The sequence below is a fragment of the Aquila chrysaetos genome, chromosome Z, assembly GCF_900496995.4.
Source record: "Aquila chrysaetos chrysaetos chromosome Z, bAquChr1.4, whole genome shotgun sequence".
Classification (NCBI taxonomy): Eukaryota; Metazoa; Chordata; class Aves; order Accipitriformes; family Accipitridae; genus Aquila; species Aquila chrysaetos.
This window is the reverse complement of record NC_044030.1, coordinates 690,037-712,270: the sequence shown is the minus strand read 5'-3', so window position 1 is coordinate 712,270 and position 22,234 is coordinate 690,037. Positions and strand designations below refer to the sequence as shown.

Below are 22,234 nucleotides of genomic sequence, written 5' to 3'. Positions count from 1 at the left end.
ACTCATACCAGTTCTGTTGGGCTTCTCTATCCCTTTTCCGTTTTTCTAACCTTCTCGTAATTTTGTCATGGTATCTCTACTATTCCCGTGTGATCAGCATAGAAACAGCATTCCTCTCCTAGAGTTGCACAGAGCCCCCCTTGCTGTAGGAATAAGAGATCCATCCCCTCCGGTTTTGTAGCACTACTTCTGATAGTGAGGTTAAAGATTTTTCTGTTATTGATTTTTCAATCTTTCTAAATCTTCATCTATAGCAGCCCTTAAGGAGTTAAATCCTTGTTTCTGTTGGATGAGCGAGGTGATTCCTGTCCCTGCTCCTATGCCCCAATACCTAACAGTGTGGCTATTGTTCGCAGTTATGGGTTCTCTTTTCACTCTTTTTGTGTGTCAATATCCCAATAGTCATAAATTACACTTTCTTGGTGATACAATATTCTCGGGATAATAGTGACTAGTATACAGTATTCACGAGAAGCATCAAACACATTTAGAGATACACACGGAGTAAGTCCCGTTTTTGAACATATCCATCGAGCCCCTTCCTGGGAAATAATCCATTTTCCGCAGTTTTGTTGATGCTGGTATTAATAGAACTACACAGTGTTTGCTTTGCCCTAGGTACTGTACCTATACAGGCCCCTATTCCAGTAACATGTTGCATGGTTATTCCCTCCTTCCTATTTCCCCAAGAGCATTGGGAAGGTGCTGTTTGAGCTCAAGTTATATGTGTCATTAATTCCAATTGCCTCATAAAAAGGTGGATGACATCATAACAAAGCCAACAACCTTCTGTTAAGTTTGGTTTGGTATGATTTAAAGTTTGGTAGGTCGCTTGTATTATTTCCCATAGAGGATCTGATGGATTACTTTTCCTCGGGTTCCTCCCCATAGAGGATCTGACTGATTTCTTTCTCTCAGGGTTTCTTCGGTAATATATTTCTTCCTATGGTTATATCATGGGTTGGGGGTAGTATTTTGGGTTCCTTAACTACTGAATTAGGACCTACAGCCTGCAGATGTTTTATCTTTTCCTTTTTGATAACAATAAGTATTCCCCTGTCGCTTCCCTGTTCCCAAAATCTTACTCCCCAGGTCTTACCGATTTCCCATCCATCATGTTGGGGTTGCAATATTTGAATCATTAGGTACTTACAATTACCAAGATTAGCCAAACCTCCTCAAATCCATAAGTAGGCTTTTACATTTCGTGGGTCCCCTGTCAACTTTAAGATATGGGTCAGAAGTTTGGACTTTCCAACCTCCTGTTGTTATAGTTTCGCATCCCCAATAAGCACAATAATATTCCCCCGGATAGTTACAATAACTTTTTCCTGGGTTAGAACTGGGGCACCAATAGGTGGCTTTTGCATTTCCTTCATCCGGTTTTGTTGACATACATAATGATCTCCTATTAAGGTTTCAAATAACTTACAATTGGTAATAATAAATGTGGGTGCCCCTGCGGTAATGGTAGTATCAAGAATTTTCTGATCATCCCATCTACTAAACGTCCACTTATATGGTTGATGAGGGTTCTCGTTCCCACAGGCAGGTTCCGTCAGCATTGATAGCAGACTTATTATCCATATACTTAGATTTAAGATTGAGAAAAGTGGTGTGGCCTTGCTCTTCCTATAAATATTTCTACATTTTGACATTTAATTTGGTTTTCGGTTTTTCCCTGAGGGAGATGAGAACTTCGGGGCGGCCCTGAGGTCATTGGGTCTGGGAGTTGTGAGTCAAGGGACCTCATGTGCCATCTCTGGAGGTGGTTCATTAACCTCAATCCCCACAGCAGTACGCCTCTGCCTTCTCCTCTGCCTACTCTGCTGCTTAGAGCAGCGAGGTGTACCATCTTCTCGGCAGCAGTCGTATTCTTCAGGGGAACCTCCTTTGTCATATTTAGTCAACTTTGACTTATAGATCTCCCAACTCTTATTTTTCACCTCCCAGACTCCACATCTCACTCTGGTCACGACCCGTCTGAATTTTCCCAGTTGCTACTCCCACACGTAATGCTTGTTCAGTTAATTCCCGTTCGTGATTATAACATTCGTGGCAAATACCGCTAGGGGAATATCTATAGGGGCAATGGACCCACCACTTTTCTCTACAGAGTTTACACCTATAACATACAAAGGGATAACATATACAGTTGGGGTTGTTACAAAAGACAGTCTCACTCATCTGCTTTCCTTCGGAACGTAATTTTCAAGCTGTCAGGGTCTCTAATCGCCTCCCAATGTGAGCTCTGAATTGGTCCTTTGATTCTGCTTGCATGAGTCCACCCTCTTTCGGCAGTCCGGACTGCAGTATCTGTAGTAAGCAAAACAAGAAAACGGTCCCTCCCAACAGGGAGTTAGAGATGATTCTTTCCAAGTTTTGATCAGTACTTTTATCTCTGGGTGTAATTTTGTGTATTGCAATATCTAAGGGTGGTCTCTGCACTATCAGTCCTTTATCAATTCTTGCCGTCTCTTCATGAGTTCGACGATACATTCCTGTAAGAATTTTTCTTCTCCCTTTGGGTGTTCAATCGGCATTTCTAGGTCATAGGGCATCCCATATAACATTTCAAAAGGAGAGACCCCAGTGTCTGCTCTGGGTTGTGTCCTTACATTTAATAAGGCTAATGGTAAACATTTTATCCAATTCATTTTAGTTTCAATGATCAATTTAGTCAAATGTTTCTTAATTTCCCCATTCTTTCCACTTTTCCTGAACTCTGTGGATGCCATGGGGTATGATATTCCCATTTAGTTCCTAAGAGATCCGAGATCTCCTTGATAACCTTGGAGGTAAAATGGTGTCCCCGATCTGAATCAATTACTGCTATGTTTCCATACCGCGGTACGATGTTTTCCAGCAGTACCTTGACTACAGCTTTTGCAGTGGCTCGGGCTACCGGAAAGGCCTCCACAAAGTGGGTCAAATGGTCCACTAGTACTAGGAGATATTTGTATCTGCCCACTTTGGGAAGTTCGGTAAAATCGATTTGTATTCTTTCAAATGGTCTCTTAGCCAGTTCGCGTCCTCCTAGTACTCTTTCCCTGAGCTGATGCTTATTTACCCTTTGGCATGGTAAACATTCCCCAACGATTTTCTTGGCTATATCATATATTCCTATACACATATACTTAGTTCCGAATTGGTCTACCAATGCTGTACTCCCCAATGAGTTTGCCTGTGAAATTCTCTCATTATTCTCCATGCCGCCCCCTTTGGAATTACTTCTCTCCCATCAGGGAGACACCATTTCCCGTCCTTTTCAATAACCCCCGCTTGTTTGAGTTTTTCCTTTTCTTGAGTGGTAAAACTCACGATACCATTGGCTTTTATTGGAGTCTGTGTCTGTTCCACTTCCTTTACGATTAGTAAGGCGGCTTTCTTTGCTTCTTCATCAGCTAAATTATTTCCCCTTATTTGTTTATTGACACCCCTCTGATGGCCTTTCACATGTACTACTGCAATTTGTTTGGGTCCTCTTAGAGCCTCTAGAGTTTGTTTTATCAAGGCCTCATGTACTAGGCCCTTCCCTTGAGAGTTTACTAACCCTCGTTCTTCCCAAATTTTGCCAAATGTATGAACTACCCGAATGCATATTTGGAATCTGTAAATATCGTCCCTTGTTTATTTTTCAATAACTGCAAAGCTCTTAATACCGCATATAATTCACAAGCTTGGGCTGACCACGTCGCCTCGAGGGGGCCAGATTCTTTCACCTCTAGGGTGGTCCCATCTATTATCGCATACCCTGATCTTCGCTTCCCATTTACCACTCGTGATGACCCATCTACAAATAATTTCAACCCGTTCGGTAGTTCCTCTTCTTCTAAATCTTCTCTAATTTTGGTTTGGTGTTCTATTAATTGCACGCAATCATGAATTAGGTTCTCATTTGGTTCCCCATATAAGAACTGAGCTGGGTTTTGCAAGCTAGTTGTTTCAAGTTCCAACTTGGGGGAATGTATTAAAATACCCTCGTATTTCAGCAGCCTGGCGTCAGTGATCTATGTGTCTGCCTTCTGCTGTAATACTCCCCGTACGTTATGAGGTGTATATACTTTCAATTCTCCCCCTAGAGTTACTTTCCCAGCTTCTTCAACTAAAGGGGCCGTGGCTACTATAGCTTGTAAGCAAGTAGGCCATCCCCTGCTAACCATATCTAAGTTTAGAAAAATAGCCTATGGGTTTCTTTCTTCCAGCCCACTCCTGGGTTAGTATCCCAAAGGCTGTTCCTCCCTCTGAATTCACAAACAAATAAAATGGTCGTTTAATATCGGGTAAACTTAACACCGGAGCATTTACAAGGTCAGCTTTGAGGTTTTCTAGACTCTGTTCGTCCTCTTGAGTCCATTTTATTAATCCTACTCCCACTAATTTCTGATACAAAAACTTCACTTTGCTGCTATAATTTTCAATCCATTGTCTACAGTACCCTAAAAGTCCTAACAATTGCCTTATCTGCCTCTTGTTTGTTGGTGCCTGAGGGATAAAATACCGTTCACTCGTTCAGGGCTAGTTTCTTAGTTCCCTTGCTCAGCCAGTGTCCTAAGTATTTACTTCCTCTTCAGTAAACTGCAATTTAGACTTTGAAACTTTCAATCCCTTTAGGCTTAAAAAGTTCAATAATCTAATGCTCTCATTTCTAACAGCCTCCTGATCTTCCCCAGCTAACAACAGATCATCTACATACTGCACTAAAGTCACTTCTGGGTTTAATTCAAAAGTGTCTAATACTTGTTCTAAAGCTTGCCCAAACAAATTTGGTGATTCTGTAAACCCCTGTGGGAGTACAGTCCATCTTAATTGTTGTTTCCTATGGGTTTCAGGATCTTCCCATTCAAAGGCAAAATAATCCCTACTGTGATAAATTCATCTTATGTATTAATTCATCATATGTATTTGTTAATCAAACCGGTTTTGTAAGCCTTGCACAGTATGTTCGCTTTTGCAAGGCAGTGTTAGCTCTTGCAAACAGGGGCAGTTGGAAACTTTGTAACTGTAAGGTCCTGCTAAGTGAACGGGCTAGATCGGCTTTCAATGCCCAATAAGGAAATATTTTAAGGTACGCATGCTCTAAATGACAAGAAACGCAGAAGAAGACTACAACCTTCAATCCCACGACCCCCTTAGCCACCAGACGTGCAATCGCAGAAGACGCTAGGCAAGGCCACGCGGGCCGGGACTCTGGGCTTCAGCCCGGCAGCCAAGGGCTGTAAAAAGGGGACTCTAAAGGGGTTGGGGGCGCGCCCGTTGGTAGAGCAGAGACTCCCCGGCCGCCCAGCGCTGTTTTGCCTGTTTGCCGCTTGCTTCAATAAATTTTGATTGGACTGTCCACGGGCTGGCGTAGAGTTTGTCGTCGCCACTTATAACAGGGGGAGCGCCAGCGCTGGGGAGTCCCGCCTGGGGCAGGGAGGCGCGCAGAGGGACCGGAGGCTGCGGCCGGAGGACGGCGGGTCAACTCCCCTGGGAGAGCCCGTGTCACGGGGGGCACGCCCTGCCCCGGCTGGCGGGTAATAGGGCCCTTTGTGACCTCCTCTTGCGGCAGCTAGTGATGCCCAGCGCCGGCGCGTCAGCCCCACAGTGTCCGGGACTCTGCCGAGGACAGGACATGAATCCCGCAGCTCGTGCGAGAGCCTCTACGCGCAGAGCGCGGGGTTCCCTTCGGCCCCTGGCGCACCAGGGGTTTCCCCAAGGCTCCGCCGCCTCCGCGGTAAGAGCGCAGGGCTGGGGCTGGGCCGGCGCCACAGGGACCCCAAGGGGCCTGGGCCCGGCAGGCAGGCCCTTCCAGAAGGGGCTGGGGGCAGGAGAGCCGGCGCCAGGGCTGGGGTGGTGCCCGCTGGCAGACGGCATGCTGCGGCAGACCCCCCCCGTCCCTGCCCAGCTCCTCCGCCCCACCGCCCGCCTGCTCCGGCCAGGCAGCGCTGGGACGGGGCCGCTCGCCGTGGGCTGCCCCCTCCCCACCCTCAGCCCCTTCCTCTGTCTCCCCACAGACGTTCCCCCCGCAGGAGCCGCGCGCCCGGGGCGGCAGAGGGTGAAAGGGCCGGGGTGGCCGCAGAGGAGCGGCAGCGGTCAGAAAGCCCTGGGCGGCGCGAGCTGCGCGGCGAGGACTTGGGCTCCGCTGGCCCCGCCACACGTGCGGAGGAGGACGAGAGCTCCGGCATCCCCGCCATAAGTGAGCATCGACGGGACCACCTCCTGCCTCAGCACCCAGAGCGGGGCAGGGAGAGGCAGCCGGGCTGGAAGGAGGCGGCGCAGCTGCAGGGCTGGCACCTCTCCCGCCCTGCTGCTAGCGGCGTCCTGGGGAGACGCCAGGGGCATCGGCGCCCTGGCCCGGGTCTCGCTGCGTGCAGGGCGGCGGCGCAGGGCCGGAGAGGGAGCCCCTCTCTTCCCTCTACCTCCCGCCCCTGCCTACAGCTCTCCCCGCTCTTGTGCAGCTGCTGCCGCCTCCCGCTGCCAGCTGGAGGGCGAGGAGAAGGAAGCCCTCGACTGCTTCTTGGCCTTTCTCCACAGCACCGGCAGGGTAACTGCAGACTTTGTCAGCAGCGAGGTGCTGCCGTGCCTGCTGCCTGCGCGCGGGCTCTCGGAGGGCTGCTGGCTGTGCAGAGCTGCTCCCCTGCCGGCCCCCCGCCGGCCCTGCAGCCCCTCGAGCCCCTGCTCCTGCCGGCCGTGCTTCTGCCCCCTCACCCTCCCTCGCTGTCTCTCTTCTCCCTCGCCGTCAGGAAGAGGCCTCGAAGCGGAGGTTTCTGGCCGCCATCCGCACGCTCTGCGGAGCCTGGCTGCGGGGCAGGTACCGGCCCAGTTCCTCGTCGGCACGTGAGCTGCTGGAGAAAATAGAGGTGAGGGGGCTGAGGGAGGGGGGCAAAGCTGGCCGAGCACCGGCCCGGCGCTAAGGGCAGCCAGCACTCGGGCACGTGGGCACAGGGAGAGGGCGAGACAGGCCTCCGTGGCAACAGCCCTGCCTGCCCCGGGGCCACGCTCCGGGTGCCGGTGCCGGCTGCGGACTGGGGCCGGGCGCCGGCAGCTCCCCTGCCCCATCCCGGCCGTGCTCTCCCTCCCCAGCTACTGCGGCGAAAGGAGGCCCCTCGCAGCACAGACGCCGTGATGTGGCAGCAAGCCGTGCTTGCCGTCGCTGCCGTGAGGTACCTGCCCCAGACTCCGGCCGGGCCAGGGCCTCCCCACGTGCCAGGGTGCCAGGATGGCACCAGGCATCCCCTCTCCTGGCAGGACCCTGGCGGCACTGTCTTCGGGCCGGCGCTCTCCCTCGCGCTCGGTCCGTCGGTGGGCCAGATGGGAGGGCGGAGGGTGCTCCGGGGCTCCCTGGTGCCTCTCGGCTCGAGAGGCTGCGTTCGGGCTCCGCCGGCCGGGACTGCCCTCTGTCCGCGGCTTAGCGGCAGAGGGGAGGGAGGAGATTGCCTCCACGCGTCCCTTCCCCGCCTCGTACGGGCACCACCCCGGGGACTGCCAGCCCCGATGGCTGCGGCCACCTTGCCGGACGGGGAAGCCTCGGCATCCACCCGGCGCCTTCTCTCCTTGCAGCGAAGAGAAGGAAGGCCTGCTGGCACAGCACCTCTGCCCCTGCCTCCACAGCATCTTCCACCTTCCTCCAGCGCAGACGGACAGCGAACGTGCTTCGCTCGATGCCGAGGTGAGCGTGGGCTGAGCTACGGAGAGCCCGCCGGTCAGTCCCTGTGCTCGTCTTCCGAGTCGGCTTTGGCTGCGGGAAGACGACGACAGGAGAAGAAGGAAGAGCCGGGAGACCCGGAGGCCTCTCCTGGGCATCAGAGGGCGGGCAGCTGAGGCCCGCTTCAGGTGCAAGCAACTCGAGCCAGCTTCCCGCAAGGAAGAAGGGCCGGTGCAAGCACCTCACCCGCCGCACCCCCTCACAGATCCTGAGAACTCTGGACAGCGTGCTGGAGGTGCTGATGCACGGCGCTCGGCTGAGCTCCAGCGACGTGACAGTGGAGAGGATCTTGCAGGTCAGGCGTTTGCCGAGAGCAGAGCTGGCGGGCTCTCTCGCTTGCCTTACCCCAAAGCGACGCGACCTTCTGGAGCGTGCGCGCCCCAGCCCCGAGCCAAAGCAGCGGAAAGAGTCTCGAGTGTCCTTCCCAGGCCCCCTGCTCCGGCAGCTGGCACCGCTGAGCCACTGCCCTTGCTGCCCACCCCCTTCACGCTCTCCTCCCCAGGCGGCAGCAGGCCGGAGGTCTGCTGGGACGTGGCCACGGTGCAGGGGGAGCCCGGCCCTGAAGCTCCCTTCTTCTGGCCTCCCCAGGGGCCGTGGCCCGGCCTCCCTGGCGCGGGCCCCCCTGCGGGTGCCCGTCCTCCTGGAGAAGGGACACGCGGCTATTTTTGGGGTGGCGCGTGGAAGGGGGCAGAGGCGGCTGGGGATCCGGCTGCCTCCCTGAGCGCAGCAGGTCACCGACGGTCGGCAACGGTCCCTGAGGTGGCGGGGCGGCCGGACCGCGTTCCAGGCCTTCCTCCCGTCCGGGGAAGCCTTGGCGGCACGTTGCCGAAGCCCCGCCGGGTGCTTGGCAGAGCCACCGCTGCGGGAGCCGCCGTCACTTCCCAAGGCCAACAGCTTTTCCCTTCTCAGGTCCTGCTGCCCTTCATGGCATCCCAGGAAGTGGCTAGGCGCCGGAGGGCTGTGGGGAGGGTTGTCCGCCTGAGCCAGATCTGGATGTCCTCTTTGATGCTGGAGGTAAGGGGCCTGTGGCAGGGGATTCGGTAAGGCTCAGCCGTGCGCCAGCCTCTTTGCCCCTCTCCCTGGGAGCTGCTCTCTCCCGTGCCTTTTCTCTCGGGAGCCAGCTCCGTCCCGGGCCGTGGGAGCATTTTGCAGGCCCGGCTCCGGCAGCCCTCCCTCCCCTGGGCTGCTGCCCAGCCGCTTCAGCGTGGAAGGCCTGCGGGGCGCTCAGGCCCTTCCCGTCCCCGCTGCCGCTGCCCGCTCCCGGCCCCCTGGCCCCGGGGCTCCTGCTGCAGCCCCGCAGGCGCTCCCTTGCCTTGCCTTGCGCTCCCTTGCCTTGCCTTGCTTTCCCTTGCCTTGACTTCCCTTGCCTTCCCTTGCCTTGACTTCCCTTGCCTTGCCTCGCCTCCCCTCGCCTCCCCTTGCCTCCCCTTCCCTTCCCTTCCCTTCCCTTCCCGGGAAGGACGGTGCCAGGCCTGGGGACAGCCTGCCAGAAGGAGGAGAGGGCGCGTGGCTGCACCCTTTTGCGGAGGTGGGGAGTCCCGCAGGCGGGGAAGGAGGGCTCCCGCAGCTGAATGGGGGTGCGGAGGACCAGCAGAGCCAGGGTCTCAAGCCTCCGGCAGGCACCCCAGTCCCGCGGGCCCACGGGGAGGGAAGGCAAAACCCTTCCAGGGCTCCCTGCGCGGGGAGGCAGCACGCTCCTTGCCCTGCCGCAGCTGCCGCAGGCCGTGCCTCCGCGGGGCGCAGCGCAGGGCAGAGCCCTCCAGAGCTCTGGCTCACGCGGCGCTCGGCCCGGGGCCCGCTCTCGGAGGCGAGGGCTTTCGTCCCATCGGCCGCAGCTTGGCCCTGCTACCGCTCCTTCCTCTCTCCACAGGCCGTGCCCTTCAGGAAGGGCAACTTCTTCCTCTTCAGAGAGAAGCCGGTGGAATTCCTGGGGCAGCTGATGGGGCACGTCGCTCTGTCCTGTGCCGAGGAGGACCGCGAGATCAGCTGCGCGGCTGCGGAGGCGCTCGGTGCCTTGCACAGCTTCGTTCTGCTGCGACAGGGTGAGAGATGCCGGGGCCTTCCAGCCACACGGGCCCAGGCGAGGCGCCGCACCGCCTCAGCCCCCCTCCTCTCGAGGAAGGAGCGGCAAACTCCTGCGAGGCTGGAGCAGGGGAGCAGCCGTGCTGCGCCAAGCCCGGGGCCCAGGCAGCCCGCCTCGGAGGACCCTTGGGCTGGAGAGCCTGCGGCAGCAGCCTCCCGGGCTTCTCTCCTCCTCCCGAGCCGGCAGCCAGACCCAGCTCTCGTGCCCTTCTGCAGCCTAAGAGGGAGGGTTTCCCCTCCTGCCCCTGGAAGCGGGCGCACTGCCACGGCTCTGGCTCCCCACGGAACGGAGAGCCAGGCGCAGAGCTCTCCCTCGCGCCCTCGCCTGCTGCCTCCAGCTCACCGTGTGTTCCCCCTCCTGCCCAGGCTGCCAGGCAGCACGGGAGGATCGAGAGCTACCAACGCAGCGGGAAAGCGCTAGCACTATCTGGCCCAAGGAGCCCGCTGACGAGACGACGGTAACGAGCTTCTCCCTCGCTTCTCCCTCGCTTCTCCCTCGCTTCTCCCTCGCTTCCTCTCCCCTTGCTCGGGCGAACGGGTGCGTCGGCCGCCACCGCGGGGAACGGCGCGGCCTCCCGCCGATCGGGCTGCGATCGGGCTGCGATCGGGCTGCGGGGTCCCGCCGCTCTCTGCAGCGAGGAGCTTTCCCGAGGCTTTAACCCAGCATCGGTGCAGCAGCCCCCTGTCCCGGCCACCGCGAGCTCCGGTGGCCAGCAGAGCTAGCGCCCGTGCCCTCGCCCCCCTGTGCCCCTCCTTCAGCCCGCAGGGCAGCTCCCTCTCCTCTCCACACGCGCCACGGCTGCAATCCGGCTGCAATCCCTCCGGAGCAGCCCCTGCTGCTGGCCCTTGTCCCGGGGCAGGAGGCCAGCGCCGCCCCCGCTTTCTCGCTCCGGAGCCGCCCCCGCTGCTCAGCCGTGCCCCGCCAGCAGGGCACTCGCTGCGACACCTCTTCCCTCCCTCCCTCCCTCAGGTGTTTGGGAGCTTCCTCCTCCCGAAGGAGAGGAGCGACTTTCTCCTGACCGTCTTGAGCAACATGGTGCACCCCAGGGTCTCTGACGCCCAGACGGTTGCCAACGTGCTGGAGGTGGTCTTGAGACACTCGTGCTCGGAGCTGGTGGAGGTAGGCGGCGTGCGGCCGGATCGCCCTGTGCGCGTGCCCTGCGGGGGCCGCTTCCCCGCCCCAAGTCCCGGGCTGGGGAGCGCCCGGCGGGCGGCGGCCTTTGCGGCCGGCAAGGAGCGACGGGAGGGAAGCGGTTCTCGGTGGCAGCCGGGCCCGTGGCTGCGCTGCACCCCGCTGCACCCCGCTGCCTCCGCCAGGTGGAAGAGATCACGCAGACCATCCACGTGCAGCTGGCGCACCTCAGCCGGAAGCCGCTCCAGGACATCCTGAGGACGACCCTCGTCCAGGTGGCCCACCTGAACCCTCGGAAGGTGACCGCCGGCCTGCTGCGGGCTTCCCCGCACTGTGACAGGTAGGTGGGCAGCCAGCCTCGGGGGCAGCTCGGGACCTCTGGGGCCTGCCCAGGCAGAAGGGGGGTGGCCGAGGCGGCCCCCCTGACGGCGCGCTCGGTCTCTGCAGCACTGCCAGGGCCATGTGGAGGATCCTGGCCTCTGAGCCCTGCCTGGCGGACAGCGTGCTGAGGAGGCTGCTGCTGCAGCAGGAAGACGCCAGCCAGCGCGGCGACACGGGAGAATGCAGCCGCTGCCGTTTCCTGGCTGTGAGTGTCCGGATGAGGCCTGCTCCCCCCCCCTGCGTGCCCCTCTCCAGCCCGTCCCCCCCTCTCCGCCTGCCCCCAAGCCCGGACCTCCCCAGGGGCGCTGGGGCCAGGGGCCTCGGGGCCACAGCCAGGCAGGGCAGCACGTGCTGCTCGGCCCGCAGCACGCGGGCAGGCAGCCCGCCCCCGCCTCTGCCGCCCTCGGCGGCTCTCCTCCCTCCTCGCCGCCGCCGCCTGCCTGCTCGGCCGCCGGGAAGCCCGGGGCGGCGGGGCTGCCTGGGCAGAGCAGGCTGTGGGGCTGGGCAGGGGAGCCCCGGGCAGCCAGCAGGGCCCGTGGGGCCGGCTGGGCCGTTCCCTCTGGAGGGAAGCACGAAGGCTCGGCTCGCGGGCCTGCGCCGCGAAAGGGAGCCGAGCCCCGAGAGCCCCCCACGGCTGGGCTCCGGGCTCTGCCCTGGCATCTGTCTCCCTCAGCTCAGGGCAGCGCCCGAGGCCCCCAGCCCCAGGCAGCGCCGCGGGACGTCTCTGCGGCGAGAGCGCTCCCTGGTTGTTTTCCGTAGGTAGCTGGTGCCATGCACGAGATCTTCGTGGTGCCCTCCAGCCGAGACTGCGTGCGCGTACTTGTCGACGAGCTCTTCGTGGCCGTGGTCCTCCAGCTCTCCTTCAGCTTGAAGAGCCCGGGGCGGGGCTGCTGCACCGCTGGCAGCCGGAGCAGGGAGGCCAGCCATCCTCCAGTCCGCCCCATCAGGTGCTCTGTCCCCTCCCTGGTCTCTGCCCCGGGCCCAGAGCTGGGGCCGGGGCTCCACGGGTGACCGTGGTTTGCTCTGCGTGCAGGAGCACGGTGAGCACCATGCAAGCCCTGTTCCACTGCCTGGGCGGCGCCTCCCTGGCCGAAGACATCGGGAGGCAGGGCGCCTGGGACGCGCTCATGAGCCCCGAGACCTACCCCACCGGTATCGCCGCGCTGACGAGGTGAGAGCCTTCTCGGTTGCCCTCGTCTCCCCCGGCGTTTCTACCCTCGGGCCGCAGCACCCCCCCGCAACAATCGCCTTCCTCGCGGGCGGTGGGGCGCAAGCAGCCGAGGCAAGGCACGAAGGCAGCCTTGCCCCGTCTGGCCTGGCCTGGCCTGGCCTGGGGGGGAATGGCTGGGGCTGGCAGCGCGCTCCCAGAGGGGTTTGCCTGCCCAGCTGGCTGCCGCCAATGCCTTTTTTCCCCCCGGCCAGGGTGCTGCGGCGTGAAGCGCCGGCCTGCTGCGCCTCCCTGTCCGCACAGGCGCTCCGAGGTCTCCGGGCCTGCCAGGACATGGGCACCATGGCCGTCTTCGTCGAGGTGGGCCTGGTGGCGAGCGCTGCCTCTCTGAGGGCGGGCGGGGGGCAGCTGGGCTGCGGGCGTGAGGCAGAGGGCAGAGGCGAGGCGGTGAGGGCCCTCTGCGGGGGCTGTGACCAGCCCTGGTGCCTTGCCCCAAGCCACCCGGGAGCTCTGCTGGCCGTGCCAGGCTCTCACTCCGCTGCCTGGTGCGTTTCAGCTCCTGGACGACGACGACTTTGGGCGCGTCGACGGCGACACCCTGCACGTCCTCCGGTTCCACCTGCGGAGCGAGAGCTTGGCGCTGCGCAGGATGGCAGTCACGAGCCTCGCCACGCTGTCTGGCAGACCCGAGAAGGTGAGCAGGGGCAGCCGGGCACAGCGAGGGTCTCCGCCTGGGGCTGGGCTGCGGGTGGTGGTGTGGGCAGCGGCTCGCTCGGGCTGTGCCGGCAGCGGCGGGAGCGGCGGGAAGGGTGGCCGCTGCCCCCGCGTCCCCCGTTGGGCGGCCCCCGAGCGCTTCAGGCCAGGCCCCGGGCTGCGCCGCACACGGACGTCTGCCCGAGCGGCGCCGCACCTTCTACACGCGGAGCGGCTCCGCCAGCGCGGTCTGCCAGCGCGGTTTCCTTTTGCGGTCACAAAATGAGATCGCCTGTTTGGCGTAGGCGGCGACTCTGCGAGGCCTGCTGCCAGAGGTCACGCAGCGACTGCGGACGACGACTGCGGCATCAGGACGGCGGCCCTGACTGTCCTCAGGAACACGCTCTGCCTGGCGGACAGGCAGACGGCTGTCCCCATCGCGCTGCAGCTGCTCGCGGCGCTCCTGCCGCTCTTTGAAAATGTAAGGCGGCGGGAGAGCAGAGGCTCGGTTCGCATGCCTGCGAGGGGGGGCTCGCGTGCGTGGCCCGGGGCCGGTGCGTCCCTCTCCGCAGGTCTGCGAGTTCTTCTCCTCGCCAGCGGGAGGGCCACAAGTGTTTGTCTCCTCGCCCTGGGCTTGGAGGAGCCGGGACTGAGGTCCTCCCCTCCTCCTTCTCTCCTCCTAGGAGTCCAGCTCCGTGCGCGAGCACTCCATCCTCCTCTGCAGAGATGCGGTGGATGTCGCAGTCGGCACCCACGCGAAGCAGGGGAAGAAGGAGGTGCGGAGGAGCCTGATGCCCCTGTTCTTCCACCTGCACGACGAGGACCACAGCGTAGCTCAGGTGGGCGTTTCCAAGCGCTTGGAATGTGCCTCAGTTGGGGCCCAACCTCCGGAGTCCCTGGGGAGGGCTGGGAGTGAGCCCCTCCCTGCCTGCGGCCGCAGAGCTGGCAGCAGCCGAGAAGGCGGGCAGGGGCTCTTCCTACCCCTGCCCTGCCTGACGCAGCAGAGCTCGGCAGCAGCGCGCAGCCACAAAGACCTACGCCCCGAGCCCCCGTGGGCTTCCCAGCGTGCTGCAGGTGTCTAAGGCCAGGGCGTGGACCCCCAACCCTTGCCAGCCCCCCGCTCTCGCTCTGCCCAGGGACCGCCAGGTCCTGGCCCCTGGGCGGCGGTGCCATCTCCCAGTCTCTGGTGCTCTGCAGGCCTCTCGGGAAGCCCTCCTTGGAGCTGCCAAGCTCCTGAAGCGGAGGCAGCTCCGGAAGCTGCTGGAGACGGAGCAGACCTGGAGGGTTGCTGAGCACCTGGTAAGGACGGCCCCGAAGCCCCACAGCCAGCCTGGAGAAGCCCCTCTCCCCCCGTGCCCAGCGCGTGGGGCTGGCAGCTGTGCCCCTGCGCCGCTGGCAGCTGTGCCCCTGCGCCGCTTGCCTGCACCGCACACAGGCTGCCTTTCCCCCCCCGGAGCCCAGGGGTGCCCCGCTGGGCCTTGGCGGCAGGGTGGCACCGCAGCAGCCCGGGGAGCACGCTGTCCTCTGCTCCCTCCAGAGCCCAGCACCAGCCCGCTGCTGGCTGGACGTCGTGGGTGTCCGGGCACGGGAAGGTAGGGGAGGCCAGCCTGGGCCTCAGGGCGGGCTCTGCGCCAACCCTGTCCCCTGGTGCTCTCACCAGCTGGCGGAGAACAGCAGCAGAGCGGAGGAGTACGTGGAGCAGAGCCTGCCGTACCTGCAGAGCCCACAGGAACCCTTGCGCGAGGCAGCCGTCAGGTTCCTTGGTGAGCCACGAGCCCGCCGAGGTCCCTCCCTGCCCGCCGGTGGCTTAGCCCCAGCCACGGCTGCTGCCGACCCGCCGGGCGGCTGCAGAGCCCCGACTGCCCGACGCGGGGCTGGGCGTCCGCGGGCTCCCTGCCGCCCTCTCTCCGCTCCTGCCCGCGCAGGGGGGGGGGCCGGCGGGAGCCTCGCCGGGTCCCCGGCAGCCTTCTGGGCTTCACGCTCAGGGGACCGCCCTGGGGTCAGCCTTGCCCAAGGGGAGGAGGGCGCGTGGCCGGGCCGGTGGGGCCGGTGGGGGGAGCTGGGCCGCTGGGCGGGCAGGCCAGCGGGATCTGTGATGGGCTGCGTGTGCCTAGGGCTCGCTGGGCAGCGGCTGAGGGATGGGCACCAGGAGAAGCTGCAGGTCATCTGCGAGGGTGAGCGAGGGCAGTGGGTGTCTGCGGGGGCTGGCAGGGAGGAGGAAAGACCCTGGGTAGGGAGCTCAAACCCCTGCCCCGGCCGGGGAGGGCTCTGCTCCCCGCGCGGGTGAGGGGTGCGTGGACAGAGCCGGGGGAGATTTCAGGGGCCCGTGGGGCAGCGGTGGGCAGCCCCCTCTGGCCGATGCCGGTGCCCCTGCCTCCCTGCTGGCCCTGGCAAGAGCTGCGGGGCGCGGGGGTGGGCCCTGGCTGGAGGGGCTCCTTAGGTCCCCGCAGATCCGGGCTCTGACCTCGGCTCCGTCCTTTCCGTCCCAGCCCTTCAAGGCAAGGCGAACGACAGCAGCCCCTCGGTCTCTTCCCTGGCGCTTCAAACCCTGCGGATGCTGGGCACTGCGGTGAAGAGCCTGCCTCCGGATTCAGGCCTGCGAGCGCTGCGCTACCGGTTCCGGAGGGCATGCAGGAGGACGACCCGCGGCCCCGGGAGATGCCTGGCTGTGCTGCCGCAGCTGTGTGCAGAGCTGAGCCCGGGCTGCTGCTCCGCACGCTGGCTCCACCTGAGCAGCTGGAGCTGCCCGCTTGCCAGCAGCCCAGGGCCGTGCAGGACACACCACCGCACGCTGCGTTGCCCAGCCTGGATGGGCGCCCGCGCTCCCCAGCACTCCCGTTTCATGGGGAAGGGGACGGGAGGGGCCACGGCCCCGCGGCTCCCGTGGGCGTGCTGGCTGTGAAGCCGCAAGCAGCAGCCACGTGCGGCGGCGCTTTGGACTGCGACCCAGGAAGGAAGCGGGCATCCTGCAGGGCGCAAGCGAGCCCTGAGCGCAGCCGGCCTGCGTGCCCTCCCCGCCATTGATAAAAGGACTGTGGAACTTCAGGCGCTGTTTGAGCTCTTCTCCGCCGTACCCGCCACCTCCCTGTCACCCCCAGGCACCCTACTCCGCCAGCCCCGCACGAGGCCCCGTGGAGCCCTGCTGCCTGCCAAGTCCCCCGGAGAACCCTGCCAGGTCCCCTGGGCACCCCTGTGGAGCCCTGCTGCCACCCAGACAGATGGAGGGACCGCACTGGGTCCCACTTGCATCCCTGAGGAGCCCTGCTGTCCGCCAGGCCCCCACAAGAGCCCCAGCAGGGCCCGCACATGGCCCTGTGGAGCCAGGCTTCTCGCCAGACCCTTGCGGCGTCCCTGTAGCACCTTGCGTGGGGACCTGTGAGGGCTGGGAGAGGCCGTGGGCTTCCCTGGAGGGTCTGCTTGGCCCCACGTACGCCTCAGCGAGGGATTTGAGAAATCCTGGCCTTCTCTGGAGGATCTGCTTGGCCCTACGTTTGCCCTTGAGAGGTCTTGGAGAGGACCTGCGGTTCCCTGGAGGGTCTGCTTGGCCCCACACGTGCCCTCGAGAGGGCTTGGAGCAATGCAGAGCTGCTCTGGAGGGTCTGCTTGGCCCCACGCGTGCCCCTCCGAGGGCTGTGAGAGGCCCTGGACTTCTCTGGAGGGTCTGCTTGACCCCACGTGTGCCCTTCCGAGGTCTTGGAGAGGGCCTGGGCTTCTCTGGTGGGTCTGCGTGGTTCCACGTGTGACTCTGCGAGGGATTTGAGAAACCCTGGCCTCCTCTGGAGGGTCTGCTTGTACTCTTGTGTGCCCCTTTGAGGGCTGTGAGAGGTCCTGGACTTCTCTGGAGGGTCTGCTTGGCCGCACGCGTACACCTACGAGGGCTGTGAGAAACCCTGACCTTCTCTGGAGGGTCTGCTTGGCCCCACGCGTACACCTACGAGGGCTGTGAGAAACCCTGGGCTTCTCTGGAGGGTCTGCTTGGGCCCACTCGTGCCCCTGCGAGGGCTGTGAGAGGCCCTGGGCTTCTCTGTTCGGCAGCAGGTCCCTGACCAGGTCCCGGGCAATCCCGCTAGCTGTGTACATGTAGGAAATCGTGCATGTTGGAGCCCATTGCTTCTCCACCTTCTTCTTACCAGAGCGGCATTGCTTCCCCAGGCACCCATTGGGTGCTCGACATGTGGAGAGCGGGCCCCACCAGTGGGAGTGTGGGCAGGGGTGGAGGCTCCCAATACGAAATGGAGCCATAGTCAGCCATGCCTGTGGCCCGCCATGACAGCAGCCTCTCGATGTCAGACAATACCTGCTGTCCATTGTCCCTGGGATGGGAAGGGGCCCCCCAGGGGGATGGGATCTGGACCCTCAGGGGGACAGGGATGAGACCCTGCAGGGTCAGACCACAGCTAGACACCATGAGTTCTCAGGAGCTCCAGCTCAGAGAAAGCCAACTGTTCCCAAAACACCTCGAGAAGGCACGTCAAGCAGAGCTGGCGACTATCAGCAGGCTAGCAGTTGCCCACAAACGCTTCAATGGCAGGTGCAGGCCCAGCTGCTCCATCACTATCGCCAGACACTCTCATCCGCTTAAAACGCTTAGATTTTCAGTTCTTTTTACAATTACTGTGAAGTTAAGTTTTATCAGTGTTTAGGAAATGCTCAGTGCCGGAAGCTCAGAGAAACGTGGTTTCGTTCTTTTCATTGCCATGTTTCGGCATGTCCATTAAGACTAGTAATACTCAAACGTGATGAGCACTTGACAGGCGTTGAGCCCATTGCTACACCCCAGAAGCGTTACCGCCAGGACAACTAGACAATGTTCACACACATCTCTGGGGCGTACGGCAGAAGTGAGATGTTCAGAGGTCATCGCCTGTTTTCCCAAGTGCACGGGATTGAGGTCTGTGGGAGATTTCATGGAAAATGGGGACATTTCTTTGAGCCTGATTATTTAGAGTTAGCATAAGTAGGCCACAGTTAGTATGAGTGGGCCAGAGTACATGACAGCTGCAGTATGAAAGGACTCTGAACCACAAGAAAAACAATGGACATGAGGAACTTGGACAGTGGAGCAATTAATAAACAAGATAACAGAACTGCAGAGGCAAGAAGGAGCTGCAAGAGCTTTAACGCAATTAAGAAGGCTGTCACTTCAGCTCAGAGCATTTAGCTGCGGGATGGGGACTTAGGAGTTGGTTTGTATCTTTGTTAAATATCAGGGTTTCTTTTATTCTTGTGTATTTTATTAGGTATAATGTTACTTTTACTGTGTTTAATTAATTGTGTTCATAGATCTTGTAGGTCACCTTGGCCAACAAAACAGGTCAAGATTCTCTGTGCATTACAACCGCATCACAAAGCCCATGAACCAATAGACAGGATGGCTATGACTCGTGCAGCGCGCCTGGCCAGCGAGCGCATGCGTCATAGGCTCCCCATGTTGCAACCGAGGCAGATTTTGGCACCCGCTGGCCACGTGTGCTGAAATCTGTTCCTGTGCAAATGTATAAATACCGGGATTTTCCGAAGAGCATCGGGCTGGTGTACGGCAAGGCCATCGTTGCCTCCGTGGGGACGCCCACGTAAAGCTGGCACCTACCGATTGCTGGGCTGAGTTCGCGGAGCAAGACGGCACAAGAATATCCAAAGAAAACATCTGGATGACCCTGGCTGATGTGACCGGATGCCTCCGTACAGCAACACCAAGCAATCCCTTTTTCACAGGTTTAATAGGGGGTTCCACTGGCATCAACGAAGTTTAAGAACTTATTGTTGGAGACCCCTGTGCAGCAGGTCATGGACTCAATGGATGGGAAAGCCTGGTTTCCACGGATTGGGCATTCACCCTCATTGCCACCCCAGGAATCACAGATTCTGGGGTCCCTGAATACAGATTGGTGTAGTATTATCTGACTTACTGTTAGATGTAGATAGTATTAGACACACAACCTTACAAAATAGAGCTGCTCTTAAATCATTAGTTAAGATAGTTTTGATTTATCTTGTAGTGGTTTTTTTTTTTATATATTTTAATTTGTGTGCCTTGTATATTGCAATGTGTTTAAAAATTAATTGATAGATCAAGTAAGACTGTATTAATTGACAGAAAACAAAAAAGGGGGAATCGTGGGAACATATTTAGCTAACAGTCACAAGTCCATTCCAGACGCCTTTAGAAGGCCTTGAACAGAATAAACAAGAAGACAAAAAAAGAAAGATACCAATTAGAAGAACAACACAGGTGCGCATTCCACGATAAAGGGAACTTGGCACAAACAACCTCAATTCGGCAGTTTATCTTGACCAATTAGACTGAGACAAGTTTCGCATGTTTTAGTTAGTATAACCAATTATGTCTTATGTTTATGCGCGTGTACAGTGTTGATATAACCAATCATTAAGTGCAACTAGGCGCGTGGACAGTGCATGAATAATGTGTATAGCTAAACACATGTACGGATGTAACCAATGTATAAAATGATGTCTGATGCTCTAGTAAAGGGTCTTCAACTATGATCATATTGATCTGTCGTTGAGTCCATGATTATGCTCCCGCAGAGGTCATTTTCTTTGCAGCAGCTCCTGTGTCGCTGTGGTTTAGACTTGTGACCGTAACAGTGCTGATAACGCACTGATGGTTTGGCTGCTGCCGAGCAGTGCTTGCACAGCCTCAAGGACTTCTCCACACCTCGCTCTGCCGCCCCAGTGAATAGGTGGGGAGGGCACACAGCCAGGCAGCCGACCCCAGCTACCCAAAGAGATATTCCATGCCACATCACGCCACCCTCAGCAGTCAAAAGGGAGGGGAGGGGTTTTTGGGAGGTTAGCCAGCTTTTGCTTGGCAAGTGGTTGGGCATAGGTCTACCCCATGGGTAGTGGTAGGTGCTTGCCTCTTGCCTTTGCATTACTTGCTTTGTTTTCTTTTATTTCTCTCTTCTTCCCCTTCTCCTTTGCTTGTGAAACTGTTTTCATCCTGACTCACCAGGCTGCTTTTACCCTCCCTTTCCTCTTCCCCCAATCCAAGCCAGCTGCTGCGTGGAGCTTTGCAGCCTGCTGGGGTTAACCCTCAGCACCAAGGTCTTCTGCCTTCTGTCAGTCAACACTGGTAACGAGCCACACTCACCTCTCCCGTTCAGCGTCTTCCACCTGCAATAGCCATGTAGGAAATGACTGAAAATACAGGAGCAAAATTAATCAATGGTTTTTGAGGTGGGTGACTGTATTAATGGGGACGCAAGGAACCGCTAATTGGCTGATGAAGAATAGAAGGTGACACCCCATCTAGAGGAGACACCACTTGTCTTGCCCGCAAGGAAGGGCTCCATTCTCTCTCCCCAAAACATCCTTCTTCCTCTTTTTTATTCAGGAGAGAATCAAACCTTACTCTCAAAAATGAGGGTCTGCCATGGTTTAACCCCAGCCAGCAACTAAGGACCACGCAGCCGCTCACTCACTTCCCCCCCACCCAGTGAGATGGGGGAGAGAATTGGAAAAAAAAAGTAAAATTCGTGGGTTGAGATAAGAACAGTTTAATAGAACAGAAAATAAGAAACAATAATGATAATGATAACACTAATAAAATGACAACAGTAATCCTAAAACGACTGGAATATACAAGTGATGCACAATGCAATTGCTTACTACCTGCTAACATACACCCAGTTAGTCCCCGAGCGGCGATCCCCCCCCCCCCACTCCCCCCAGTTTATATACCTGGCATGATGTCACATGGTCCGGAATATCCCTTTGGCCAGTTTGGGTCAGCTGTCCTTGCTGTGTCCCCTCCCAACTTCTTGTGCCCCTCCTGATACCGAAAAGCCGGTCAAAGAAACTCTCTAAGACTCGTTTTGGAGTTTTAGAAAGCAGGCATTCTTTATTGCAGCGCTGCATGCACGGGGGGATAGTTCCACCTAGAGTGCATGCCACAGCTTTAGCACTAACAGGTTATATAGAATACCTAATTGCATATTAATCAGATTAGTATACATACACATAAAAATAATTGCAACTGATTATCTTAGTACTGCCTACATCCGATCATGTGCAATGAAGGTTCTATTTGAGTCGAAGGGCTGCTTTTGCGACCACCGACCCATTTGAAGTTCTTGCTGGCTGTCCTTGAAGTCTTTATTCTTGTCCTTGTTCTTTGATCTTGAAGCTTAACACAGCTCCAATCACATGTGGTCATTTTCAACATTGTTCTCATCTAGCGTACAGGATCATCTAGTCATAAGAGCAAAGAACTGCAAAACTTATGCGTAACTACCTCTACTAGTTAATTGCTTGGCTATACTTTTGTCTATTGTTTCAATCATAGTGTTAGTGTAAGATTTCTATTAATTATTTACCAAATCTCACTTTTACAGCCGCCTAGCAGCAAACCAGTTTCCATGGCTGGTACAAAATATTAAAACCTTCAAAATACTTAGACATACCATACAAAATGTATGGAAATATGCTATCACTCCAGCCTTCTTGCTGGCTGGCCATCAGAAGCTGAAAAATCCCTGACTTTAGAATAAACTTTACTTAGCAACAAGTGGAGAGATCAGTGTGTTATCAACATTCTTCTCATACCTAGCTCAAAAACATAGCACTGTACCAGCTACTAGGAAGACAATTAACTCTACCCCAGCTGGAACCAGGACAGGGTCTTCATTCAGGCAAGGTTTAATCTGTCTGGGAGGATTCGAAAGGAGAAACAGTTTACAGAAATAAGACGTTCACCACCTTCCCCCCCCCCCCCCGCCCCGTTGTCCTGCTTTTGCTTGTGGCTGTAGGCCGAGGCCTCTGGTACGCTGCGAGGCGAACGGCCTGGCAAGGGAACGGCCGGCCGCAGCAAAGGCAGACCGTCAGCCCCCGCCTGAAGAGAGCAAACCCCGCTTTTCTGTTCGCTTCCTTCACCTGCCCCGGGCTGCTCCGAGGCGGAGCGGGGCCTGCGGGGCGGCCGGGGTCCGGTCCGGACCTGGCGGCGGAAGGGCTCTGCCGTCAAGGAAGGCCGGACCCGCGGAGCATGCTGGGAGGCGTAGTCTCGCCTGGGCGGCGGGCCGGGCGGCCATCTTGTGCGTGGCAGCAGACCCCGGCGGCGCGGAGCCCACGC

At 58.9% G+C, this 22,234-nt stretch overlaps 1 protein-coding gene and 1 long non-coding RNA gene across 2 annotated transcripts; both read left to right on the top strand.

Moving 5' to 3' along the window:
- Positions 1 to 2,336: 2,336 nt before the first annotated feature.
- On the top strand, positions 2,337 to 14,739 carry LOC115336647 (maestro heat-like repeat-containing protein family member 1). Its single transcript, XM_030004005.1, has 12 exons — positions 2,337 to 2,341; positions 10,740 to 10,889; positions 11,087 to 11,241; positions 11,349 to 11,487; positions 12,042 to 12,196; positions 12,316 to 12,453; positions 12,705 to 12,810; positions 13,007 to 13,144; positions 13,449 to 13,508; positions 13,827 to 13,982; positions 14,341 to 14,442; positions 14,683 to 14,739. Exons 2-12 carry the CDS (start codon positions 10,803 to 10,805, stop codon positions 14,737 to 14,739), a joined length of 1,293 nt encoding a protein of 430 aa, XP_029859865.1. The 5' UTR covers positions 2,337 to 2,341; positions 10,740 to 10,802.
- Positions 14,740 to 15,715, top strand: LOC115336403. Its single transcript, XR_003921755.1, has 3 exons — positions 14,740 to 14,906; positions 15,258 to 15,317; positions 15,633 to 15,715. It is a non-coding gene; the product is annotated as an uncharacterized LOC115336403 (long non-coding RNA).
- Positions 15,716 to 22,234: the final 6,519 nt, after the last annotated feature.